This window comes from Salvelinus alpinus, chromosome 3 (genome assembly GCF_045679555.1).
Source record: "Salvelinus alpinus chromosome 3, SLU_Salpinus.1, whole genome shotgun sequence".
NCBI classification, from domain to species: Eukaryota; Metazoa; Chordata; class Actinopteri; order Salmoniformes; family Salmonidae; genus Salvelinus; species Salvelinus alpinus.
The window spans coordinates 35,464,541-35,487,462 of NC_092088.1; the positions used below are offsets into that span (position 1 = coordinate 35,464,541).

The 22,922-nt window shown below is 41.1% G+C and overlaps 1 protein-coding gene across 1 annotated transcript in view; it reads left to right on the top strand.

Annotated features, from left to right (window-relative positions):
• The first annotated feature begins 15,630 nt into the window (after positions 1 to 15,630).
• The window catches only part of LOC139570601 (vinculin-like), a 55,000-nt gene continuing 47,708 nt past the window's right edge, over positions 15,631 to 22,922 (top strand). Inside the window, exon 1 of the mRNA XM_071392588.1 lies at positions 15,631 to 16,216. Within this exon, the coding sequence (XP_071248689.1) occupies positions 16,049 to 16,216 (168 nt within the window). The 5' untranslated portion in view covers positions 15,631 to 16,048. The remainder of the gene's footprint in view (positions 16,217 to 22,922) is intronic.

Consider the following 22,922-nt stretch of genomic DNA (forward strand, 5'->3'; position numbering starts at 1 on the left):
CATTTTTCTCTCCAAACTCCAGATTTGAGTAGCATAGAAGTAGACAAAGCTGGAAAACTTGACATATTTTGTCTAAGTGGCTGCAAAGTGGATTTATTAGCTGATTTGTGTCAAAAGTTGCTTGATTTCTCTTACAGAGAATGTCAGTTGGAAGTGATGATGTCACAATGGGGCACTTTAGTATCTTGAGAAATCCAATGAAAGCGGAAGGAGGACAAAAAGAGGACAAGAAAGTGAATAACGGAAAAAGTATAACAGATATCAAAAATTCTATACAAACAACTCGATCGAGACCGTTGCTAAATTGTTCATATTGTAACGGCATTTCTAGCTTAACTGACAACAAATTGTTGCTACATTTTGGAAAAACTTCATCGATTTTGTTTGGAACCAAACGTTGATTGCTTAGGGCTGACAAGATAAAGACAAACTGTGCAGGCAAGGAGATTGAATCTAAAACAAGTGTTACCTTTCTTGAGACTTGATTACTGCTAAAATTATTTCTAAAATGGCGAACAAATTTAAATGTTTATATCGTTACACTAACTATTTTAACATCAAAGTTAAGACGGGGCGGCAGGTAGCCTAGTGGTTAGAGAAATTAAGATTTCTAGTTCGAATCCCTGAACTCACAAAAAAACTGTCATTCTGCCCCTAAACAAGGCTAACCCACTGTTCCTAGGCTGTCATTGTAAATAAGAATTTTTTCTTAACTGACTTGCCTAGTTAAATAAGTAAAAGGAACTGCTTGTCTCAACCTTGATTCAGTGTCATTTTTATTATGCCTGCACTGCTTGGTATAGTGGGCTATCTGCTCTGCTTGGTATAGTGGTCTTGTAAAATCCTAAGAGTAAACAGTACTGCGAGGAGTACGTTTTTTACTGGCATTTGTACTGGTACCTTACTGGCATTTTACTGGTACCTTTAGTTTCTTGAGCCTCCCCCAGGTGATCATGCAAAGAAAAAGTAGAAATATCTTTAAAAAGCAGTCAAAGGTTTAAATTTGGACAAGGTTGTGTAAGTAAGAGAAACCACTCCACTGCCACTTGATAGATATGATGTGCAATGAATAGATTGTTTTAATGTGAAATTGATATGGTTAATTTTTAAGGTTAGGGAAAAGTGCAGTGAATATAGCCACTTTTTAGGATGTCAATATAAATGAATGTATTTATGGTTGTTTGCAATTTTGTCATCATTATATGTGTTATTGTTTTTACCATTGAGGACCACTTTGGAAACAAGCGTTTTGATGAATACTTTCAAGTGAAATCCTCTGGATCCACATTGTAAATTGTTGTTTAATTATGGCTGCAAGCCCGACGCCGGTACACCTATGACAACATCCAGCTCAAGTGCAGGGCGCGAAATTCAAAATCAATTTTTTAAAAATATTTAACTTTCACACATTAACAAGTCCAATACAGCATTTGAAAGATAAACATCTTGTGAATCCAGCCAATATGTCCGATTTTTAAAATGTTTTACAGAGAAAACACCACATATATTTATGTTAGTTCACCACCAAATAAAAAAGAGGACAGACATTTTTCACAGCACAAGTAGGATGCAGGTAGCATGCACAAGCCAACCTAACTAACCTAGAACCAACCTAAATAACCTAGAAAAAACTCCCTCAGATGACAGTCCTATAACATGTTACACAATAAATCTATGTTTTGTTCAAAAAATTTGCATATTTTAGCTATAAATCAGTTTTACATTACTGCTACCATCATAGCTACAGTCAGAAATCGCACGGGAGTAGCCAGAGAAAATACAGACACCAACGTCAACTACCTAATTACACATCATAAAACATTTCAGAAAAATATATGGTGGATAGCAAATGAAAGACAAAGATCTTGTGAATACAGCCAATATTTCCGATTTTTAAAATGTTTTACAGCGAAAACACCACATATATTTATGTTAGCTCACCACCAAATACAAAAGACAGACAGACATTTTTCACAGCAACGGTAGCATGCAAGTAGCATGCACAAAGCTAACCTAACTAACCTAGAACCAACCTAAATAACCTAGAAAGAACTCCCTCAGATGACAGTCCTATAACATGTTACACAATAAATCTATGTTTTGTTCGAAAAATGTGCATATTTTAGCTATAAATCAGTTTTACATTATTGCTACCATCATAGCCACCATCATAGCTACAGTCAGAAATCGCACGGGAGTAGCCAGAGAAAATACAGACACCAACGTCAACTACCTAATTACTCATCATAAAACATTTCAGAAAAATATATGGTGGATAGCTAATGAAAGACAAAGATCTTGTGAATACAGCCAATATTTCCGATTTTTTAAGTGTTTTACAGCGAAAACACAATATATCGTTATATTAGCTTACTACAATAGCTAACACACAGCAGCATTGATTCTAGACAAACGGTAGCGATAGCACAGTTCGACAGATATATGAAATCGCATCCCAAATTGGGTCCTTATCTTTGTTGATCTTCCATCAGAATGTTGTACAAGGGGTCCTTTCTTCAGAACCGTCTTTGTTTGGATCCAGAACGAACTATTTCCCTCTTGAATTAGCAAGCACACTGGCCGTGCAGCGCTAACCTGTCCTTCTTGAACAAATTCCTCCAAAGCATCACGTCTAAAGTCCCGAATAAATTTCAATAATATAATTAAACTATATTGAAAAAACATACTTTAGGATGATATTGTGACATGTATCAAATAAAATCGAAGCCGGAGATCATATTCACCTATAACGACGGTTTTCCAGGAGGCGACTCCAGGTCCAACTTCGCGCCTTCCAAAAAAAAATTATGGCGCACTTCTCACTCCAAGAGGTTGTATTCAATCCCAGAACGAGATAATCAAGTCATTTCTGCTCTCACTTCCGCATGACACCCAGGGGAAGGTGTATGACGTGTTTCTACAGTCCTAAGTGACATGCCCTTTTATAGACAAGCTCTTGAAGAGAGACATCGCTTTTGGAAATCTCACTTCCGGATAGGAAATGGTCTGTAAAAAGAGTTCTGTTTCACTTAGAGAAATAATTCAAACGGTTTTAGAAACTAGAGAGTGTTTTCTATCCAATAGTAATAATAATATGCATATTGTACGAGCAAGAATTGAGTACGAGGCCGTTTGAAAATGGGCACCTCTTTCCAGTTATTCAATACGCCCCCTGCAGCCATAACAAGATATGTCTCTTACCCAAAATAAACTCAATTCAAAACTAATTGAAGAGCTTATGACTGAACAAAAATGTAATGTTCATTTGAGAATATAACACAGAAACAGACAAATTAGAAACATTCCCTTCCCCTCTTTATTGCAGGATTGTGATCTGTGATTAAACAACATCAACACTTGTTCATCTTGAATAAAAGTTAAGTTAACAATTAAAACAAGTTTAAATACTGAACATCAAAGAATAAACACTATTTCATACATTTTCAAAGTGTACAAGTAAGCTAACTCATGTATGTAAAAGTTAAATATCTTATTATAAAAAAAGAGGCAATTCCAGAGTTGGCCAACCTCGCTCCACTGATCCCTGATCTACTGGGTGAGCAGACTTCTGTTCCAGCCCAGCAATAGCACACTGGATTATTAACTAATTAGGTTTGATACATTAAATCAGGTGTGTTAGTGCTGGGCTGGAACAGAAGCCTGCACACCCATCAAGGTTGGCCTACTCCAGTTGTAAAAGGTTCATACATTGAGTGTGACTTTAGAACTGTATTTTTGTTCACAAAATGTGCTAATATAGGTACACATATAATCTATGGTATACAATGATGTACCTTTAGTTTCTTGAGTCGTTCGTTGGGACCTCTTCATCTGCAGATAGGGTTTTACGGCTCTCTGTATCTGAGGACAGAAAACATCACAAAAGAAACAGGCTGCATTATACTCAAATTAGACAGCACTGAATATTATGTTGCTATATCCCTCTGTCCTATGTTTGTCTTGCTAGGAACTGGAACTAATAATAATCTTTTCATAATGTCCTCCCACAAAAGGTACCTGCCCTATCCAGAGTAGCCTACTGTCGTGTCTTTGGCTATGCCAGATTAATTGCTATGACATACTATTCTATAAAATAATTTCTCCGTAATTAATATTACCTGAATGAACTAATCATGTAAATGTAATTAACTAGAGAGGGACACCACGAAATAATATTTATAGAGCTGTTATCTTCCGAATAAACTCTTAAAGATTTAGTAATATTTTACATCAATAGCAGTCAAAATTAATCGTCATCTCATTCTGTCTCATATTCTGAAAGTTGTAAATTCTTGGTTATCTGCAAGAATCCTGGCTAACAAGTTGAATCAGCAATACAAAATTGGGTTTAATTATTTATTTACTAAATACCTAACTAATCACACAGAATCACACATACCCAATTAAATCATAACTTGATTACAAATTGCCGTCATAAAGGAAAGCGTCCCTAGCGGGCGGAACAGATATGACAGCTTGTTACACAAAGAAAAGGGGGGAGATTTTAGTGAAAGAGCGGGAGACTGGAACATAGGCGAAGCTGTGCTATCGTAAATACAGTATCTTATGCATTCTAAATTACCGCCCATTTGGAAAAGGAAAATGCAATAAATATTTACTCTGAGCTGCGCTTCAGTAGGTTGGTGGTAGACCGTATCGCCAACCCGAGTCCTCTGTCCTTTGAAGAATGTCTCTGGTGGTCACGTTGGAGTAACGTCGTTGTGTAGTACATTTACATTACATTTAAGTCATTTAGCAGACGCTCTTATCCAGAGCGACTTACAAATTGGAAAGTTCATACATATTCATCCATATTCATCCTGGTCCCCCCGTGGGGAATGAACCCACAACCCTGGCGTTGCAAGCGCCATGCTCTACCAACTGAGCCACACGGGACCACACGGGATACTCGGGCTGTCCTTCCTAACCTGCGTTTGTAGCAGCTGTTGCTAACTCAACGGCTAGGAGGTATCACTTCTGTAGTGAATACGAGTTCAAAGTTCATACCATTTACAACCAAAGTTCATGCTGATGTTGGCTTAGTTCTGAGGTTATTATCTGAACCATTCTGACATCGGATCGTCATCCTAATGTACCCGGAACAGGAAGTTATATTTTTGTCAATGGCTTTATATAGTGGAGGGAGAGGGGTGTGTCTGAAAAGTTTGTAACCCATATCTCTTCACAGGGGCGGGCCACTGGTTGAGCGGAGGCCCAAACTTATGAAAACCCAAATCTCTCATTTGGAAGCTAAAATTACATTTCATCTCTTCACAAATAGTTTCATATTCAAACATTTCAATTAAACAACAATTCCATGTGAATCAGATACCTCTGATGTTTAGACTTTCCACAGTAGAGTTTATGTCATTCTATCATTGATGAGAATGTGTCAGAGGGCAACCGAACTGACATAATATACCTTAAGTACCACCGCATATGTTCAGTTGGTCGGATTACCAGAATATAGTTAATTTCCCCCCAACTTCTGATGTTCCCAGAATCTCTATATTAACCAAGGGGTTTTCTTATGTCACATCAGTAGGGAAGAGGAACGGGGGAGGGGGGAAAGAGGTATTTATGACTGTCATAAACCTACCCCCAGGCCAACGTCATGACACTACTATCCCTTCTCTGACAGCTGGAACTGCTAGGTGCTTGGAAGCTTGGCTTCCCTTGGCATCATGAATACACGCCACTGTGTGTGTATAACTTCTGTAAGTGCCTTTTTACTCTAATGCTCTGTGCATGATATTCCTCCATTCCAGGTACCTCAGAACCTCCCAGGAAGTTGCATTATTAGTCCTGATTCCTGTGACTAATCAATTTGGCTATTTAATATCAGCTACCCAACTTTATAAGGAGTTATCCTGAGCCTATTTGCAATGAGAATCAATAGTTTATTTTCTTTTTCGCCATGATCTGCATGTAAAAAAACATTTACAGATACAAACTTGAAACAATTGATCATGACAATTTAGCCCACGGGGTGAAACTCCTGGACAGTAGTTTTGAGTAGCCTGTGTTGTGACATGACTATCATTAATGTGATGACTGCTACTTATCGAATAATTACCTACTACGTTTAATTATTACTCGATTCAATTAATCATTTAAGAATGAACTCATTAGGAATTTGGGGCACCACATGAAAAGTTTGTTAAACGAGTTAACAACTCCCAAATTAACTCAAGAATATATAGATATCATACCAGTCACTAAATAATCATTTACTCATATCAGTCTCATTCTGAACGTTGTTGACTTCGTAAATCTGCACAATCATACTAATCATTCTGTACCACACAAATTGATTTGATTATTTATTTACTAACAAGTTAAATGATAACATAAGATAACACACACACAACACACACACACAATATAGGTTATTGATTGGAAACTTAGTCCGCTAGGGATTTGTTGTCGTCGTATTAACACAAGATGGAGATTTAAAAAGAGAGCGAGAGAAAAAGAAGCAACACTTGGATACATTTGTAAACAACGCTTAGTTTAGCCCTAATACCTTGCCCTGAACAGCCGTTCCTTTGGGTAAGAAGTAATGTAAGGATGTATTTACGTGTTGAAGGTCTTTGTCGTGTATCTCTGTTGGGCCCTCTTCGGATGGCCTTGTCTTTCATTCTCAGGTATAAGTCTCTGATTGTACACAAGAGGTCACAATGTCCTTAGTTGTCTGTTTACTTGCACTCGTTCTGGACAAGTGGCCTACTGAGGACGGCTAATCAGCCGTGTCAATGATCCCAGAGTGGTGATGAAAGCAGGGTTGGACACGATGATTTGAAAAGATTAACTGGATTGTCCTACTTAAATTCACCTTCTTAGATACAGTACAGTACTACTCAACCATAGCATTGATTGTTAAGAGGTTATTTTGTCTTCTTCAACCTCGTGTTGCATTTTCGGGGTCGCGACTATCTTATCCCACACTGCACCTGTGGTCCGTTTTAGTCTGATATGTTAATTCTTAACTCAAATGCTTTATACCCTCGGGTAAAAAGGGGGCCTTTACATCAGGCTGACACTGTCTGGGTTCCCTGGGGCGTGGCTAGGTACGAGGCAAGGTATCACAACTTACTATGATCTTGTTAGAGAACTAAAATCACAATCTTATTGTCACAATAACGTTCTCTTTATCCTGGATATTTTCCACACAACGTAAAGCATGTAACATGATATACACAGTATGAATACTCTTCAAGTTACAGTGTTTTTGTTATAACGTCTTCATGAAACTTTTAATGGCATCACAAAATAGACATTAATTTTCCATATTCCATCTCTCATCATCCCCAATATTTGGGTGTTGAAATATATTGTCCCAGTGTCCATGGTTTGATGTTGTAGTTTTGGGCGGCAAACTCTTCATAAGACACAAAGACATTCCGATCACCCAAACCAGGCCCCAAAATAAATAGTCTGCTGCCTATGGTTTACGATCGACGTGAGGTGTCATAAAACCCCCACATCCATACCTCTCCCCCCCTGCGGTAGAGAGAGAGCTCTGTGGAGTTGATCTTGCTGATCTTTTGGATCCTCACAGGAGATTCATGCCACCTGATTGTCCATTCCATTTTGTCAATTTTACCTTGACCTGTCCTGTTTTTAGGATATAGTGTTTGTTAACATGTCATTGCATTATTTATTTCATTGGGAACCATTTAGGTTAGGCTATATGATTTGAGAAACGTGCATGATGTAAAAAGTGTCCATCTCATTACATTGTACATGTCATCTCCGGCCTGTAGGCTACAGTAAAGGCAATATAATAGGCTATATCTGCTACATGATTTATGTAAGATAATTTTTTTTACGGAACGTTGGTGTAGCACACAAGCGATGAATCTCTCCAACAGCACCTTGGAGAGGCGCGCTGGGAATGGACAAGCAAAGCATTTGCGCCAGTCGTCACTGCTTATCACAGGGCGGATTCAGCGCTCACCTTAAAAGCCCAAATGCCACTTTTTGAGATAAATTGTCATTGTTTTTCGGCAGAATTATGTGAGGTTTTATGTGTTGTTGGAGGTGCGTCTTGGTCAGTTTAGCTTGTCAATCTGCCGCCATAGGCAGCCGACTATTCCTGACCAATGGGCAGGCCGGCCATGTTCACAGAGATTATGTGGCCCCCACGTGTGGGGAATCTGATTGGTTGTTTACAACACACCTCCTTGTGATTGGTGGATTGTAGCTCACCACGGCCAACACTTGGTCTGCATGGCTAGTGGCTAATGTTAGCCAGCATCTAACTCAGAATAGATTCTCCATATGACATTGAGAAAGAGTGTATTGTGGGTAGTTTTTAAGAGAAGTTAATAAATATGTAAAAACACAAACATAACTATGTTTGGATATAGTTATAGGTAAACAGATCGTGACTACAACTAAGTTACTTCCGAGGGCTCCCGAGTTGCGCAGCAGTCTAAGGCAATGCATCTCAGTGCTAGAGGCATCACTACAGAGACCGGTTCGATCCCGGGCTGTATCCCAACCGGACGTGATCAGGAGTCCAATAGGGCGGTGCACAATTGGCCTAGCGTAGTCCGGGTTAGGCTGGGGTAGGCCGTTATTGGAAAATAAGAATTTGTTCTTAACTCAGTTGCCTAGTTAAATAAAGGTTAAATTAAAAAAATGTAAAAACGTAGTCTTTGACCACACTGTGTTGTTACTTTGCTGCCCCTGCAGCCTACTATGGCTGCAGGGGCAGTATTGAGTAGCTTGGATGAAAGGTGGCCATTTCAAACGGCCTCGTACTCAATTTTTGCTCGTACAATATGCATATTATTATTACTATTGGATAGAAAACACTCTCAAGTTTCTAAAACCGTTTGAATTATATCTGTGAGTAAAACAGAACTCATTTTGCGGCAAACTTCCTGTCAGAAAGTGAAAAATCTGAAATCGAGGCGCTGTTCCAGGGCCTCCCTAATCATTTGCTTGAAATCTATTAGTATACATGCACTTCATACGCCTTCCACTAGATGTCAATAGGCAGTGAGAGAAGAAATGGAGTGTATAGCTATATCTATGGTCAAAAGAGAGGTCTTGGAATGACATGACCCCAATTTCCTTTGTTCAGGAAGGCGCAGGAAGTACATCAGCATTGGCTTCTGAAAAGCTTTCGTTATAGACGGCTACTATCTCCGGCTTTGATTTTATTTGATAAATGTGACCATATCATCGTAAAGTATGTTTTTTCAATATAGTTTTATCAGATTATTGAAATTTTTTCGGGAGTTTTGGCGTGTTCCGTTCTCTGCGTTTGGTGACGATGGACAGCTTCGCGCCACTTTGCTAGTTTTGGTTGCTAATTCGAGAGGGAAAAAGGACATTCTAAAACCAAACAACGATTGTTCTGGACAAAGGACCCCTTGTGCAAGATTCTGATGGAAGCTCAACAAAAGTAGGACCCATTTATGATGTTATTTCCTATTTCTGTCGAAAATGTGTAGTTGTGTTTTCCGCCTTGATTTTGGGCGCTCTCTCGCTATAACGTAAGCTGCATGTCGTACTGAAGTTATTTTTAGAATTCTAACACGGCGATTGCATTAAGAACTAGTGTATCTATCATTTCCTGTACAACATGTATTTTTTTGTAAAGTTTATGAATAGTTATTTGGTCAGAATAGGTGAGTGTCAGAAATATATCAGGAGATTCTGGAAAATAGTTGCTACGTTTTCACAATGTATAACCACGGATTTCAGCTCTAAATATGCACATTTTCGAACAAACCATATATGTATTGTGTCATATGATGTTATAGGACTGTCATCTGATGAAGTTTATGAAGGTTAGTGAAATAATTAATATCTTTTGCTGGTTTTGTCGCTATCGCTACTGTTGCCTTGAATCAATGTAGTTGTGTGGTTGGCTATTGTAGTAAGCTAATATAATGCTATATTGTGTTTTCGCTGTAAAACACTTAAAGAATCGGAAATATTGGCTGGATTCACAAGATGTTTGTCTTTCATTTGCTGTACACCATGTATTTTTCATAAATGTTTTATGATGAGTATTTAGGTATTTCAATTTGGTCTCTGTAATTGTTCTAGCTGCTTCGGTGCTATTTGTGATTGCAGCTGCAATGTAAAACTATGATTTATACCTGAAATATGCACATTTTTCGAACTAAACATAGATTTATTGTATAACATGTTATACGACTGTCATCTGATGAAGTTGTTTCTTGGTTAGTTTGGTTGGTTCTTGGTTAGTTTGGTTGGTTTTGTGGAAGCTACCTGTGCTGTGAAAAATGTCTGTGCTTTTTTGTATTTGGTGGTGAGCTAACATAAATATATGTGGTGTTTTCGCTGTAAAACATTTTAAAAATCGGACATGTTGGCTGGATTCACAAGATGTTTATCTTTCATTTGCTGTATTGGACTTGTTAATGTGTGAAAGTTAAATATTTCTAAAATATTTGGACTGGCTGTCATATTGAGCCCGACTTAGGGCTTGCAGCCCAAAGAAGTTAATAGAATAGAATGTTACAAGGTGTATGACAATATAGTGTCACGATCGTTATATAAATAATCGGACCAAGGCGCAGTTCCACATTTTATTGATCGTGAAACTTCAAAAAAACAACAAAGAAATAACGAACGTGAAAATACGTAGCGCACATACAAAAACAATATCCCACATCGCAGGTGGGAAAAGGAACACAATAAGTATGATCCCCAATTAGAGGCAACGATTTTAGCTGCCTCCAATTGGGAACCATACACATACAGCAACATATAAACACAATGCCTAGAACCCCCCTAGTCACGCCCTGACCTAAAACACCATAGAGAACCCCGAGGGCTCTCTATGGTCAGGGCGTGACACATAGTCAGACAGCAGAGTCAAGTTTGAAGTCTCTATATGTCAGGGGTATTTCAGGTTATTTCATGATTAGGTGTGCGTTTCTTTTTCTTCTAGATTGTTCTGTTACCCAGTAAACAGCACCCTACGACAAAAAAAGCTCTAAAACGATGCCGAATGATAATTCTTCTCCTGACACTGGTCAAAGACCCAAACAAGATTACTTTGAATATAGCCAAAGGGAGCGTGATAAGATCATTGCTTCGGAGTCCCTTTTTGACATGCCGGGAGGTAATTCTGACCTCTCGAAAGAACTGTTACATTTATCTAAGCGCCAGACGAGAACACTTCTACATATAGTCACTCTTAGTGATTATGTGCGTCAAGGCATTATTCCACGGGGACTCAGGTGGCAAAAAGAACCATCATTGGGACAGCGCACAGATGATTTCTGTGAGCGCTGGTGTGCCATCCTGAACAAATTCTCTATTGATTTAATGACATTAATTGTTGACCAGTTGAAAAAGGATTTTAGTGAAATGGATAACACGATTAAAGACAAACGCACAGCTCTACAAATAGCTGTTAATGATGATGGCATATTCAATGAACTGATGAAAACTAACCAAGCGCTCCAGGACAAGTTGTCTACAGAAATAAAGGAACTTAAAATCAAGAAATTCAACCAAGACAAAAAAGACAAGGCCGAGGATAAAGTCTACTTCTGGAGAAACCCTGACAAGAGAGGTCCTGCTCCTCCTCTCCATGGCAGGCGCAGGAGGGATGCCGCTTACTTCGATCCACCCCCGTCTGATCAACACTCTACAACCAGCGCCTCATCGGCTTCCAGTGGTAGTTTTTTATTCAACGAGAGACTGGACGGACGCAAGGGCGGAGGTGGCCACAGGCACGCACATCGACGAGATGCCGCACCCGACGGGGTAAGAAGAAACGACTATCAGAGGCAGAGGAGACCGTTCACACGGTCCCAGAACCCACGGGACTGAGTGTTTTTAATTTATCAAGCAAGATATTGAGCCCTGCCCATGTCTCTTTGCTTAATAAAGGGTTATCTTTTGTGCCTACAACCCAGTGCAACGACTTTGATGTAAAGGTAGACATGTTTAAGTTTTTTAGAAACATCCGTTTAAGGGAATACTTTAGCTCCCCTAATCCTGACATTTCTATTGAACCAGTACGTTGCTCACCTGCACATACTCCGACTCCTTTTAGAAGCAAGAGTTATTTTATACCTCCAAACAATCGCAATCACTCTATCGAGACATGTTGTAGACTTGTTGAAAAAGATGTTGCGCAACTCCTTAAGAACAAACAGGAGTCCAAATCTTTCCACAATTTACCTAAGGATGAAAAACAAGCTTTGCTTGATTTACAATCCGATACCTTAGTCCTTATTCGTCCTGCTGACAAGGGTGGGTCGGTTGTACTTATGGATAGGACAGCTTATGTAAATGAGTGTCATAGACAGCTGCTTGACAACACCTTTTACAAGAAACTCAGAAGTGACCCCACTTCTTAATTTCAGAATAATATCTTAACTGTCCTAGATGGGTATTTAGGTTGTGGTCAGATAACCAAAAAAGAACATGACTTTTTGGCTATTCAACACCCTAAAATTGCCACTTTCTATACTTTGCCGAAATTACACAAGAATGTTACAAAACCTCCAGGGCGCACTATTGTAGCGGGCATTGATGCAGTAACGGCCCCTCTATCTACTTTTGTTTACTTTTTTATTAGACCACTCGCAGAACAGCTCCCCTCATTTGTAAAGGACACGAGCAGTATGATCTCTATCATAGAATCTCTTGATCCTCTCCCTGAGAATACCTTGTTAGTTACTTTTGATGTTGAGTCGTTATACACAAATATTCCTCACGAGGGCGGTATTGAAGCTATGGAACATTTTCTTCTCCAACGTGACCCTAATAAACTACCTTCCAGTGAATGCATTATAACATTGGCTGAAATAGTACTTACACACAACTATTTCATGTTTCCAAATGATTTCTTTATTCAGACGAAGGGTACTGCTATGGGATCCCCCATGGCTCCTAACTATGCTAATTTGTATGTGGGTTACATGGAGAAACAGTCTATTTTCAATCCTCTCAAAAAAAAATTCTTGCCTAACATCATTATTTGGAAACGGTATATTGATGATATTTTTGTTCTATGGAGGGGTGATGCAAAACAGCTCGATGCGTTCCATGCTTTTCTTAACTCCTGTTCTGAGCACCTGAGATTTACTATGCAATCTGATACACGTCAAATCAGTTTTCTTGATCTTCTGATCTTATGTGAAAATAATGTTATATACACTGATCTTTACAGGAAACCTACTGATCGTAACAGTTTGTTGAGGGCTGATAGCTGTCACCCACTTCCCTTGAAAAATAGCTTGCCTTACAGCCAATTCTGTCGAATCAAAAGAATTTGCAAAAAACAATCAGATTTCGACAGAGTCGCAAAGAAAGTTCAAGGAGAGGGGGTACAAAAATGATCAGATTAATATTGCCATTGAGAAAATTCAAAACAAAACGAGACATGACCTTTTTCAAGGGCAGTCTCGCAAAAAGACGCATTCTTGTATTCTAACTACCCGCTATTCAAAGCGCTCTGAACAAATTAAGTGAATCGTTCACAAACATTGGCACATTCTAAAATCCGATGATAGTCTGTGTTAGAATTTATCTTCTTTCAAATACTAAAGCTTACCTTGATTGAGCTCGTCTGTCAGTGGGAGAGTCCCAAAAGTACTGTACAAACCCTGTCCACCTGACAAGCTCAAACAAACGTGCGAAGAAAACAAATAATATTTGATAACAGGTCTGTTAAATCCAAGTGTGTCTCTTTTGCTACAAAAAACTTGACAGAACTAAATGTAATTTACAAAAGAAGGATTATTTTGTTTTGTTACACAGCTGTGCATGGTGCGATGTTTCATCCTTGGTGTGTGTGTCCCTCTTTCTGTTATAGCATCCCCCTCACAATTCCATGTCTAATGCCCCATACGTCGAACAACCCCCCCACCTGAAATAATTTAACAAGTGCTGTTTGTGTCACACACACACAACACTCACACACACATACATACGCATGCACACAGTTTGCAACAGAGTAATATAGTTTACAGTAGCTAATGTAGTTTACATCAGTAAATGATGCAATTTATGTTAGTTTCTCTGAGAGAACTACCCTCTGAGAGGCTTGAGGTATAGAACTCTTTCTCTGAGCTCTGTAAGGACAGGAACGTAACAGGGAGACAGAACATCAAGATCAGGGCTATTCACTTAACAGTCCTTGCTATAAAACCCTTACTGCCTTAATACCAAAATACTACTGTAGGTAAGTAACCTGAATGGCCCATAGGGCAGGAGTCTATCTCCTGTTTCTGTAGCGTGAGGCAGCTTGATGTACAAGTACACCCCCTGGACAGGACGCTAGTCTATCACAGGGCCTTACCGTCAATCCATCTCCTTAATGCTGAGTGCCAAGCAGAGAGGCAGTGGGGTCCAATTTTTTAAAGTATATAATATGACTCGGCCGGGGTTGATTCGACTGGGATAATTCTAACCCCTAACCTTCCAATCTTAGGGCAGACACTCTTAACCACAAGGTTACTGAGTTACCAAGTACTACTGGTTCGTTTTCAAATCAGGAGGAGCCCATCTCTTTGCGCAGCTGGTCACACTAGAGAGTCAAGTCCCTCAGCTCCTGCTACAGTTTCTGGTTTCCAACCCTAGATTCAGATGAACCTCTTTTTGCCACTGCTTATACACACAGACCACCCAAACTTAAACATGTACAGTGTACACACCATACATCTAACCCCAACCCATTTCCCATACACACAACAAACGTATAAGCCTGCCCAGAAAACAAATGCACTGACCAGACCCTACAGACCTCCTGGAGAGGGGGAGAGCTGGAGTTAAACCAATGTCAATGTCCTCCTGGTAGTTCACCTTAGAACCAGAAATCATCCACCTACTCCATCTCCTTCATTTTCAGCATACTAGACAGTCAGGCAGGCTCTACATTGGAACAAGGTTTTAACCAAACAGACAACCAATTCTGGCCAAGTCTAAACCCAGGCAGTCCATTTGCCATTGCGAGAACAAGCCTCCAATGTCCTTATTAACCCAGCACGCCGTAAGGAAAGTTGGGCTGGGGTAACTGGGTGGAGTAGTAGCTCAGTGTTACATTTCCATTCCTCCTCCCAGCTCCTGTGGGCTGCAGAAGATAGCTGAGCTGCTTGAGCTGGGGCAGCTAGGAGCTGCAGAAGGAGCCCTTGGTCTTATTATAGAGCTGGTGGCCAAAAACTACAGGCTGGAGACACGTTAACGGTAACTCCTGACCCTCCTTTTAGCTAACCCAGATCAGGTGACAGACCAGGAGAAGTCCCAATTGGCACCCTATTCGTACATAGTGCACTATTTTTAACCAGGGCCCATAGGGCTCTGGTCAAAAGTGGTGCACTAGGGTATAGAGTGCCATTTGGGATTGACACCAGCTCTAAAGCAGCATAACACTCAGACTCATAGACCAGAGAGAGTGGTTTGTTTCCCCAGTGGCTTGGAGTGGGTGGGGTTTAAGTTGTGGTCTACTTGTGGTTTACTTATGGTCTGGTTGAAGGTATATGATGGAATGTCCCGAAAGTTACTTTGTTACGATCCAGCTCTGGTATGAAATGTTGCAATAACTCCATACTAATACCAGGTCTCTCTCACTCTCCCTCCCACCCCCGTTCCCCGACCCCCCACCACCTCACTCCAGCACTCCCTTTTTCGGCAACCAGAATGCATGACGTCATTTGGGAACAGCTTTCACTTGCAGTGGGGTAACGGTGTGCCTGCGTGTGCGCGATGAGAAGCCGTCTGTGCGCACCAATCCTATTAACAGATGTATCTCGTGCAGTCAGTTATTGTCTGAGATCTAGAACTGTGATTTCTCCTGTCACGATTTTCGGTGTTCGGTGTTCGTCTCACAATCCCGGACAAGGTGCTGACACCGCGCATTGCAGAACGTCCTCGCTGGAATACGCACTCAGGAGTGGAACTAAAGAAGAAAAAGGCCTTTTGTCTGTCAATTTTTATTGTCGGGTAAAGACGGCGGAGGAATAGAGTAGGATTTTACCAGCGGGGTGTTGGAGCTGCAGCAGCCGTGTTTCAGATCTCTTTGAGCGGGCTAACAGCTGTAACCATGCCGGTGTTCCACACGAAGACCATCGAGGGCATCCTTGAGCCGGTGGCCCAGCAGATCTCCCACCTGGTCATCATGCACGAGGACGGGGAGGTGGACGGGAAGGCCATCCCGGATCTGACCGTTCCGGTGGCCGCGGTACAGGCAGCGGTCAGTAACCTTGTCAGGGTAAGTGCCTCTCTCTCTCTCTCTCTCTCTCTCTCTCTCTCTCTCTCTCTCTCTCTCTCTCTCTCTCTCTCTCTCTCTCTCTCTCTCTCTCTCTCTCTCCCCCCTCACCACTCAGTTTGGTGTAGTGGTTTTGTATTGTACTGGATGGTAATGAACCGAGAGGAGTTTGTGTGGCAGAATGAAACGGGAGAGTTGTTATTGTTTATTGTAGTGGTAAACACTTTTTTACAGTGACAATCTAGACAGGCACTGCTGTCACTGTGGACTGGTCAAATGGGGTTAGGGCAGTATCAACTCATGTTGAATAAACCTACATCTGTAGCAGAAAGAAGGCAGTGTAAAACAGTGTAATAGTATTGTCATAATAAATACCATGTCATACAGTAATGTACATTGGAAGAATCTTATCTCTGGAAAACTGAGCTAACAGCAGAATAGCCTACCCTTTCAGCACATGTGAATGGCAGTGTACACTGTGGTGTGTGTGTGTGTGTGTGTGTGTGTGTGTGTGTGTGTGTGTGTGTGTGTGTGTGTGTGTGTGTGTGTGTGTGTGTGTGTGTGTGTGTGTGTGTGTGTGTGTGTGTGTGTGTGTGTGTGTGTGTGTGTGTGTGTGTGTGTGTGTGTGTGTGTCCCCTCTTCGAGTGAGTCCGTTAGACTTGAGGATTCTGCTGGTTTCCCTCACAGGAACCAGCATTGAGAATGCTCCCTCTTTCCCTCTTGCCCCCTTTCTCTGTCTCTGTCTCTCGTTCGCTCTCTCTCTCCCTTTTTCCTTCCCCCTCACCCTCGCTCTCTCTCCTCTGTAATAAACAGAGTCACGTCGAGTTGTTTTCAGTGAGACAGCAACAGTGGTGTAGTGTTGCCTGGAGAAGTGCATATACTCTAATTTTGCAAAATGATTCCCCAAACGGCCCTCCAAAGGAAAAATGCTCTGTGAAAAAAGTTATATGAGAAACCGTGTCATACGGAATTACTAAAAATAAAAAATTCCACATTGGTAATTCACAGGTAATTCACAACCCAAGTTGTACTGTGCAAGTAGGCTAATTGTAGGTATATTATTGAAACAGATAAATGAGGCTGTGAACTGAGTCAGAAATACATCGGGTTTCAGATTTGTAAATTTTTTCACAATTTATTTTGCTCTCAAAGTCACACTTTTTAATAGAAAACAATAAATTGGATGTTGTAAGTCCATAACATGCTTAAACCACATCAGGACACCAATTTTGAGGTCTTGTGTTTTTGTGTAGTTACCCTTTAATTCAAGTGTGCAGGCACCTAGCTCTGTTGTTTGTATGGTGGTGTTTCTGTAGCACATGAGAGGGAGTTTGCAAAACAAATGGCCACTGGATTGATGCAAATAATCATATCATTCTGCCTGGTAGGAATAGGCTACTCTGTGGCTAGTTTTACATGTCATTTAGAAGGTTTTGGGAAAGCCTCTCCATATACCAGAAGATGGTTAGGCCTATCATTAGCATCACTATATTTGACCTGTTCATTAATTGTTTGAAATCTGGACTTTTTACTTCATATTATGAGGCATGTCTTACCTTGCTTCAATGTAGCCTATAGCCAAAATCCCACCATGGAAATGTAAAGGCAATTATTTTATAAGCACTTCCTCATATGCGTTCTCCTGTTCTATTGGTTTTCTTACAACTTTGGTTCATTGTGTAGCACCCAAAAGCATTATCCTAGTCATATTAGCAACCCATGATAGTTATTGCATATTTAGATCTACCCTCTTTCTAAATTTCAAACAGATATTTCCATCTCTACCATTAATTCCGCTTGCATGTGCCGTGCGCATTTTAGAACAGTGTTTTCCCTAATTTGGAAACATTTGTGCATACACCTACCGCTATGTGCACATTTCTGCACCTAAAATGTGAAGAAATAATAGTTTATAAAAATAAATAAAGCGAGTGGCACACTCTCCCAGTAATTAATGTATTTTTATAGCTTACAATTTATTCGCCGTTAGTCAGCACCTCTACACAAAATAATTTTCTCTGCGTGTGCGCCAGCTCATGCTTTTTTAAAAGAAGTAATAGTTTACAACATTTTAAGCTAAACATTCTGATCTGTTCCATCAGCCTTTTTAATTGGTATGGCGTTTACCTCCACTACACTACTTTGATAGACACCATGGGGATTAAGTAGTGAATATATGCAATACCCACTGAAAAATAAATGGGCTTACGGCATATACCTGCGTGTACCCTCCACTACACCACTGGACAGCAACACAGAGACTGGCAGAGAGCAGGCTGGGATAGTGTAACGAAGACGCTGAGGGTGGAGAAGCAGGTGCAGGTGGTACGTTTAATAAAACAACAAACATGGAACAAAACAACATAGCAGTGGCGTCTTCACATAAACAATACTGACATGGGGAAAGAACCTAAGGGAGTGCCACATATAGGGTAGGTAATAAGTGAGGTAATGGAGTCCAGGTGTTCCTCATGATGAAGCGCAGGTGCGCGTAATGATTGGTGGCAGGTGTGTGTAATGATGGATGCCAGGACCGCTGGTTAGTTTACCGGCAACGTCGAACGCCGGAGGGAGGAGCTGTAGAAGAAAATCTATCCACAACCACCAAAATGGTGGTGAAATCGTCAGAGGAGGTGAGATCAGTAACAAAGTCATGGATAGATGAGACCAGGGAAGCTGAGGCACGGGAAGTGGAAGGAGTTTCCCTGCTGGAGCGTTAAGGGGGGATTTGGTTTGGGCACATACGGAACAGGAGTTGGCATAGTGAGAGATGGCTCCACACCAACCTACGAGGACCACCCTTGAGGAGAGAGTTGAGAGAAGCGGGGACGGAGCTGAAGTTCCTGATGAAACAGCGGTAGAAGTCGGCAAACCCCAAAACTGTTGTAATCCCTTTATGGTGGTTCCAAGAAAAGTCTCAGTTGGAGACACTGACACCAGAGACCTTTCCTCCTCAGCAGGGTGTCCCCAGGGTTGAGGTTTATGACTATCTAGGGTTGAGAGTGAATCATTTATAAATGTGGTTTGTTATGGTTACAGTAATATCAGAACATATTCTAGTGCCTCATTGAGTGTAGCTCCCAGAGGCTGTGTAACCTGTTGTCACTGTCACAGTCAATGTTGACAGTGGAGACCCAGGTCAGATAGATACTGCTCTTTGCTTAATTGACAGTTATTAGGCTAAAGTGGAGTGATCAATACACTCAACTGATCCTAGGTCAGATCCAGACTATTCTATGCTTCATGGACTGTTTTTACAGTGGAATAATAGTACACCGTTTTTAGGTCAGCTTCTACTCTTTATGCACTGTTACTACTGTGGAGTGAGGGCTCAATACATTACACAGATCCAAGGTCAGCTAGATACTGCAATGAACCTAATTGGACTGTTATTACTGTGTGGAATTAGTGATACATTACACTAAGGGTGTGACATTTTAATACCTAACGCAACAATGCTAACAAATCCCTAACCAAATTTAAATCATAGTGCAGTTATCACAAAACTACCACTAACAGGTTCCGATCATCATCATAAAGGCTAAATATAAATGAAACAAATACCTAACGCAACAATGCTGTAAGTAGGAGGAGATATGCATCTTTCAAATTATTTGCCACGAATATAAAGCTCTCTGCACGTCATCGCCACTAACAGTTGAAAACATTCCAGCGAGTGAGACAGGGAGGCGTCAGCAGCAAAGTCCTGTATGGCATCACTGCAACGAGCCATCACATTGATGAGAAGTGGGACATGAAGTCCCATGTATTGACAACTGAGAACATGGAGGAGAGGCACACAACAGAACCTAAAACGGCCTCCCGAGTGGCGGAGTGGTCTACTAGAGATCCTGGTTCAAGTCCAGGCTCTGTCGCAGCTGGCCACGACCGGGAAGACACATGGGGTGGCGAACAATTGGCCTAGCGTCGCAGGGATGTTCTTGTCCCATCGCGCACTAGTGACTCCTGTGGTGGGCCAGGCACAATGCACGCTGACATGGTCGCCAGGTGTACGGTGTTTCCTCCGACACATTGGTGCAGCTGGCTTCCGGGTTAAGCGGGCATTGTGTCAAGAAGCAGTGCGGCTTGGCTGGATTGTGTTTCGGGGGACACACGGTTCTCGACCTTCGCCTCTCCCGACCCCGTACTGGAGTTGCAGCGATGGACTGTAACGATCAATTGGATACCACGAAATTAGGGAGAAAAAGGGAATATAAAAAATAAAATAACCTAAAATGGCATTAATAACATAATTTCTGAGTGGGTGGGGAGGTAGTGGGTGGGGAGCGGTGTCTGGTAGGTAGTCATGAGTGCAGTAGATTGAACTGCATTGCCCCCTCGTGGTCATAGACAGGACCATATCTGCATTGGGAATTCACATAATTGTATGATTTAAAAAAAACGTTGAAACAAAAATAATGGCAGTTTAAATATTTCATCTTTTTTTGACATTTGTCACATCCCTACATTACACTGACACTCGTCATAATCTACCTGTCTGGAGTCGATAGAATGAAGAGTGGGACTTCCACAACTCCCTGTCCTCCATTGCAGATACAATCTCCTCCTCCTCCAGTCCCGTGTCACATTTGTGCTGGTCCACATATGTAATCTCTGGCCTGTCTCTGCGAGTTGGAACCATGCAGTGGTTGCTAGAGGATCAGATCACTTGCTGGAGTGTCCTTCTGCCTGTAAACATGTCTGGTAAACCATAGTATTTTCTGTGCCGTTATGGAATGTTACTGTGGAATGATCAATACATTGATTACACTGATCCTAGGTTAGCTAGAGAGTGTTCTGTCCTAACTGGACTGTTACTACTGCGGAAAGCAGGGATTTCTGTCAGCAACTACAGAACTAAAGTTGATTTTATACAGCTTCAGATTGGCGACATTTGGTCGCCTGTGATCCCACGGCCAACAATTCACTAAACAGTAATATTTTATTTAGTCTATATCTATTGTTTACCTCAGGGATGGGTAACTTTGATGGGGGTGGAGGCACTCGTCATAAGGGGCCGCAGTGGTACCCACATCCATACCCACACATGCAGTCTGAGCCAGCCCTAGCGTTTTGGGTGCCCTAAGCAAAACAATTTAGTGGCCTCCCTTTTGACAGCAGAAAGAAATCATCTATGTTTTAGTTAATTTCCTGCAATTCTACACATTTTGCCATGGGGCAGAATGAAGATTTAGCAATTTCCGAACAAATTTCATGCAATTATACTCATTTTGCTATGGGGTGGAGAGAAACATTTGCGGTTTTGAAGATAATTTCCTGCAATTCTACACATTCTGCCATAGGGCGGAGAGAAATGTTTGCAGTTTTTAATGATATCTGAGTGAGAGTGACTAACAAAATCAATGGGGGCTTCCCGGTCGGTAATTTGACCATGATTACTACAAGTTTGGATAGCTGCCTAGACTAATTTAACAATCTAAAAATGTTTAGCTGACATGAGATAATTGAGTGAATGTCAGAGACTGACATAAGAAAAAAACTGCTGATGCACAACCAAATTCTGAAATTGCACGTTGTGTGTTCAACTATTCTAACTCTTAACAGTAAGTTGAGACACCGACTGATTTGGGGGGGGAGTTGACCCGCAGTTGTCCATCCCTGGTTTACACGATCTTGGCAACAGATGGTTCATTACCCTAACGAGAAACGTGTATTTTGCGACATGTGGAAGGGGTTTGATAGGTTTAGATTTTTTTTGAGGGACACACACAGTACACACACATATACACCACTGACTAAGTTAAATTATATTGAGTTTCCTTTCCGATCTGAGGGTTGCTCAGTGTTTATTGATCCTGTGGTAAACGCCTCCTCCCGCAGTACGGAGCAAGCTAATGCTAAATCCAGAAACCACTCAACATTAATTATATATTAAAATGGCTAATCGACACTAAAAGCACTCAGTGTGTTTGTGTAAGTGTGTTCCTGTGGTCCTGGGGTCCAGCAAAATTAAGACAATTTATACAATTTTAAAATGTTACAATACATTCATAGATTTCACAACACACTGTGACACATTACTAAATCCATGTGTATGTATAGTGTGTACGTTATCGTGTGTGTGTGTGTGTGTGTGTGTGTGTGTGTGTGTGTGTGTGTGTGTGTGTGTGTGTGTGTGTGTGTGTGTGTGTGTGTGTGTGTGTGTGTGTGTGTGTGTGTGTGTGTGTGTGTGTGCGTGTGCGTGTGTCTGTGCCAATGTTTGTGTTGCTTCAGTTTCTTGATGTGGAATAGAGTTCCATGTAGTCATGGCTCTATGTAGTACTGTGTGCCTCCCATAGTCTGTTCTGGACTTGGGGACTGTGAAGAGACGTCTTGTGGGGTATGCTTGCGTGTCCGAGCTGTGTGCCAGTAGTTTAGACAGACAGCTCGGTGCATTCAACATGTCAATCAATACCTTTCATAAATAAAAGTAGTGATGAAGTCAATCTCTCCTCCATTTTCAGCCAGAAGAGATTGACATGCATATTATTAATATTAGCTCTCTGTGTACATCCAAGGGCCATCCGTGCTGCCCTGTTCTGAGCCAATTGCAATTTTCCTAAGTCCTATTTTGTGGCACCTGACCACACGACTGAACAGTAGTCAAGGTGTGACAAAACTAGGGCCTATAGGACCTACCTTGTTTATAGTGTTGTTAAGAAGGCAGAGCATCACTTTATTATAGACAGACTTCTCCCCATCTTAGCTA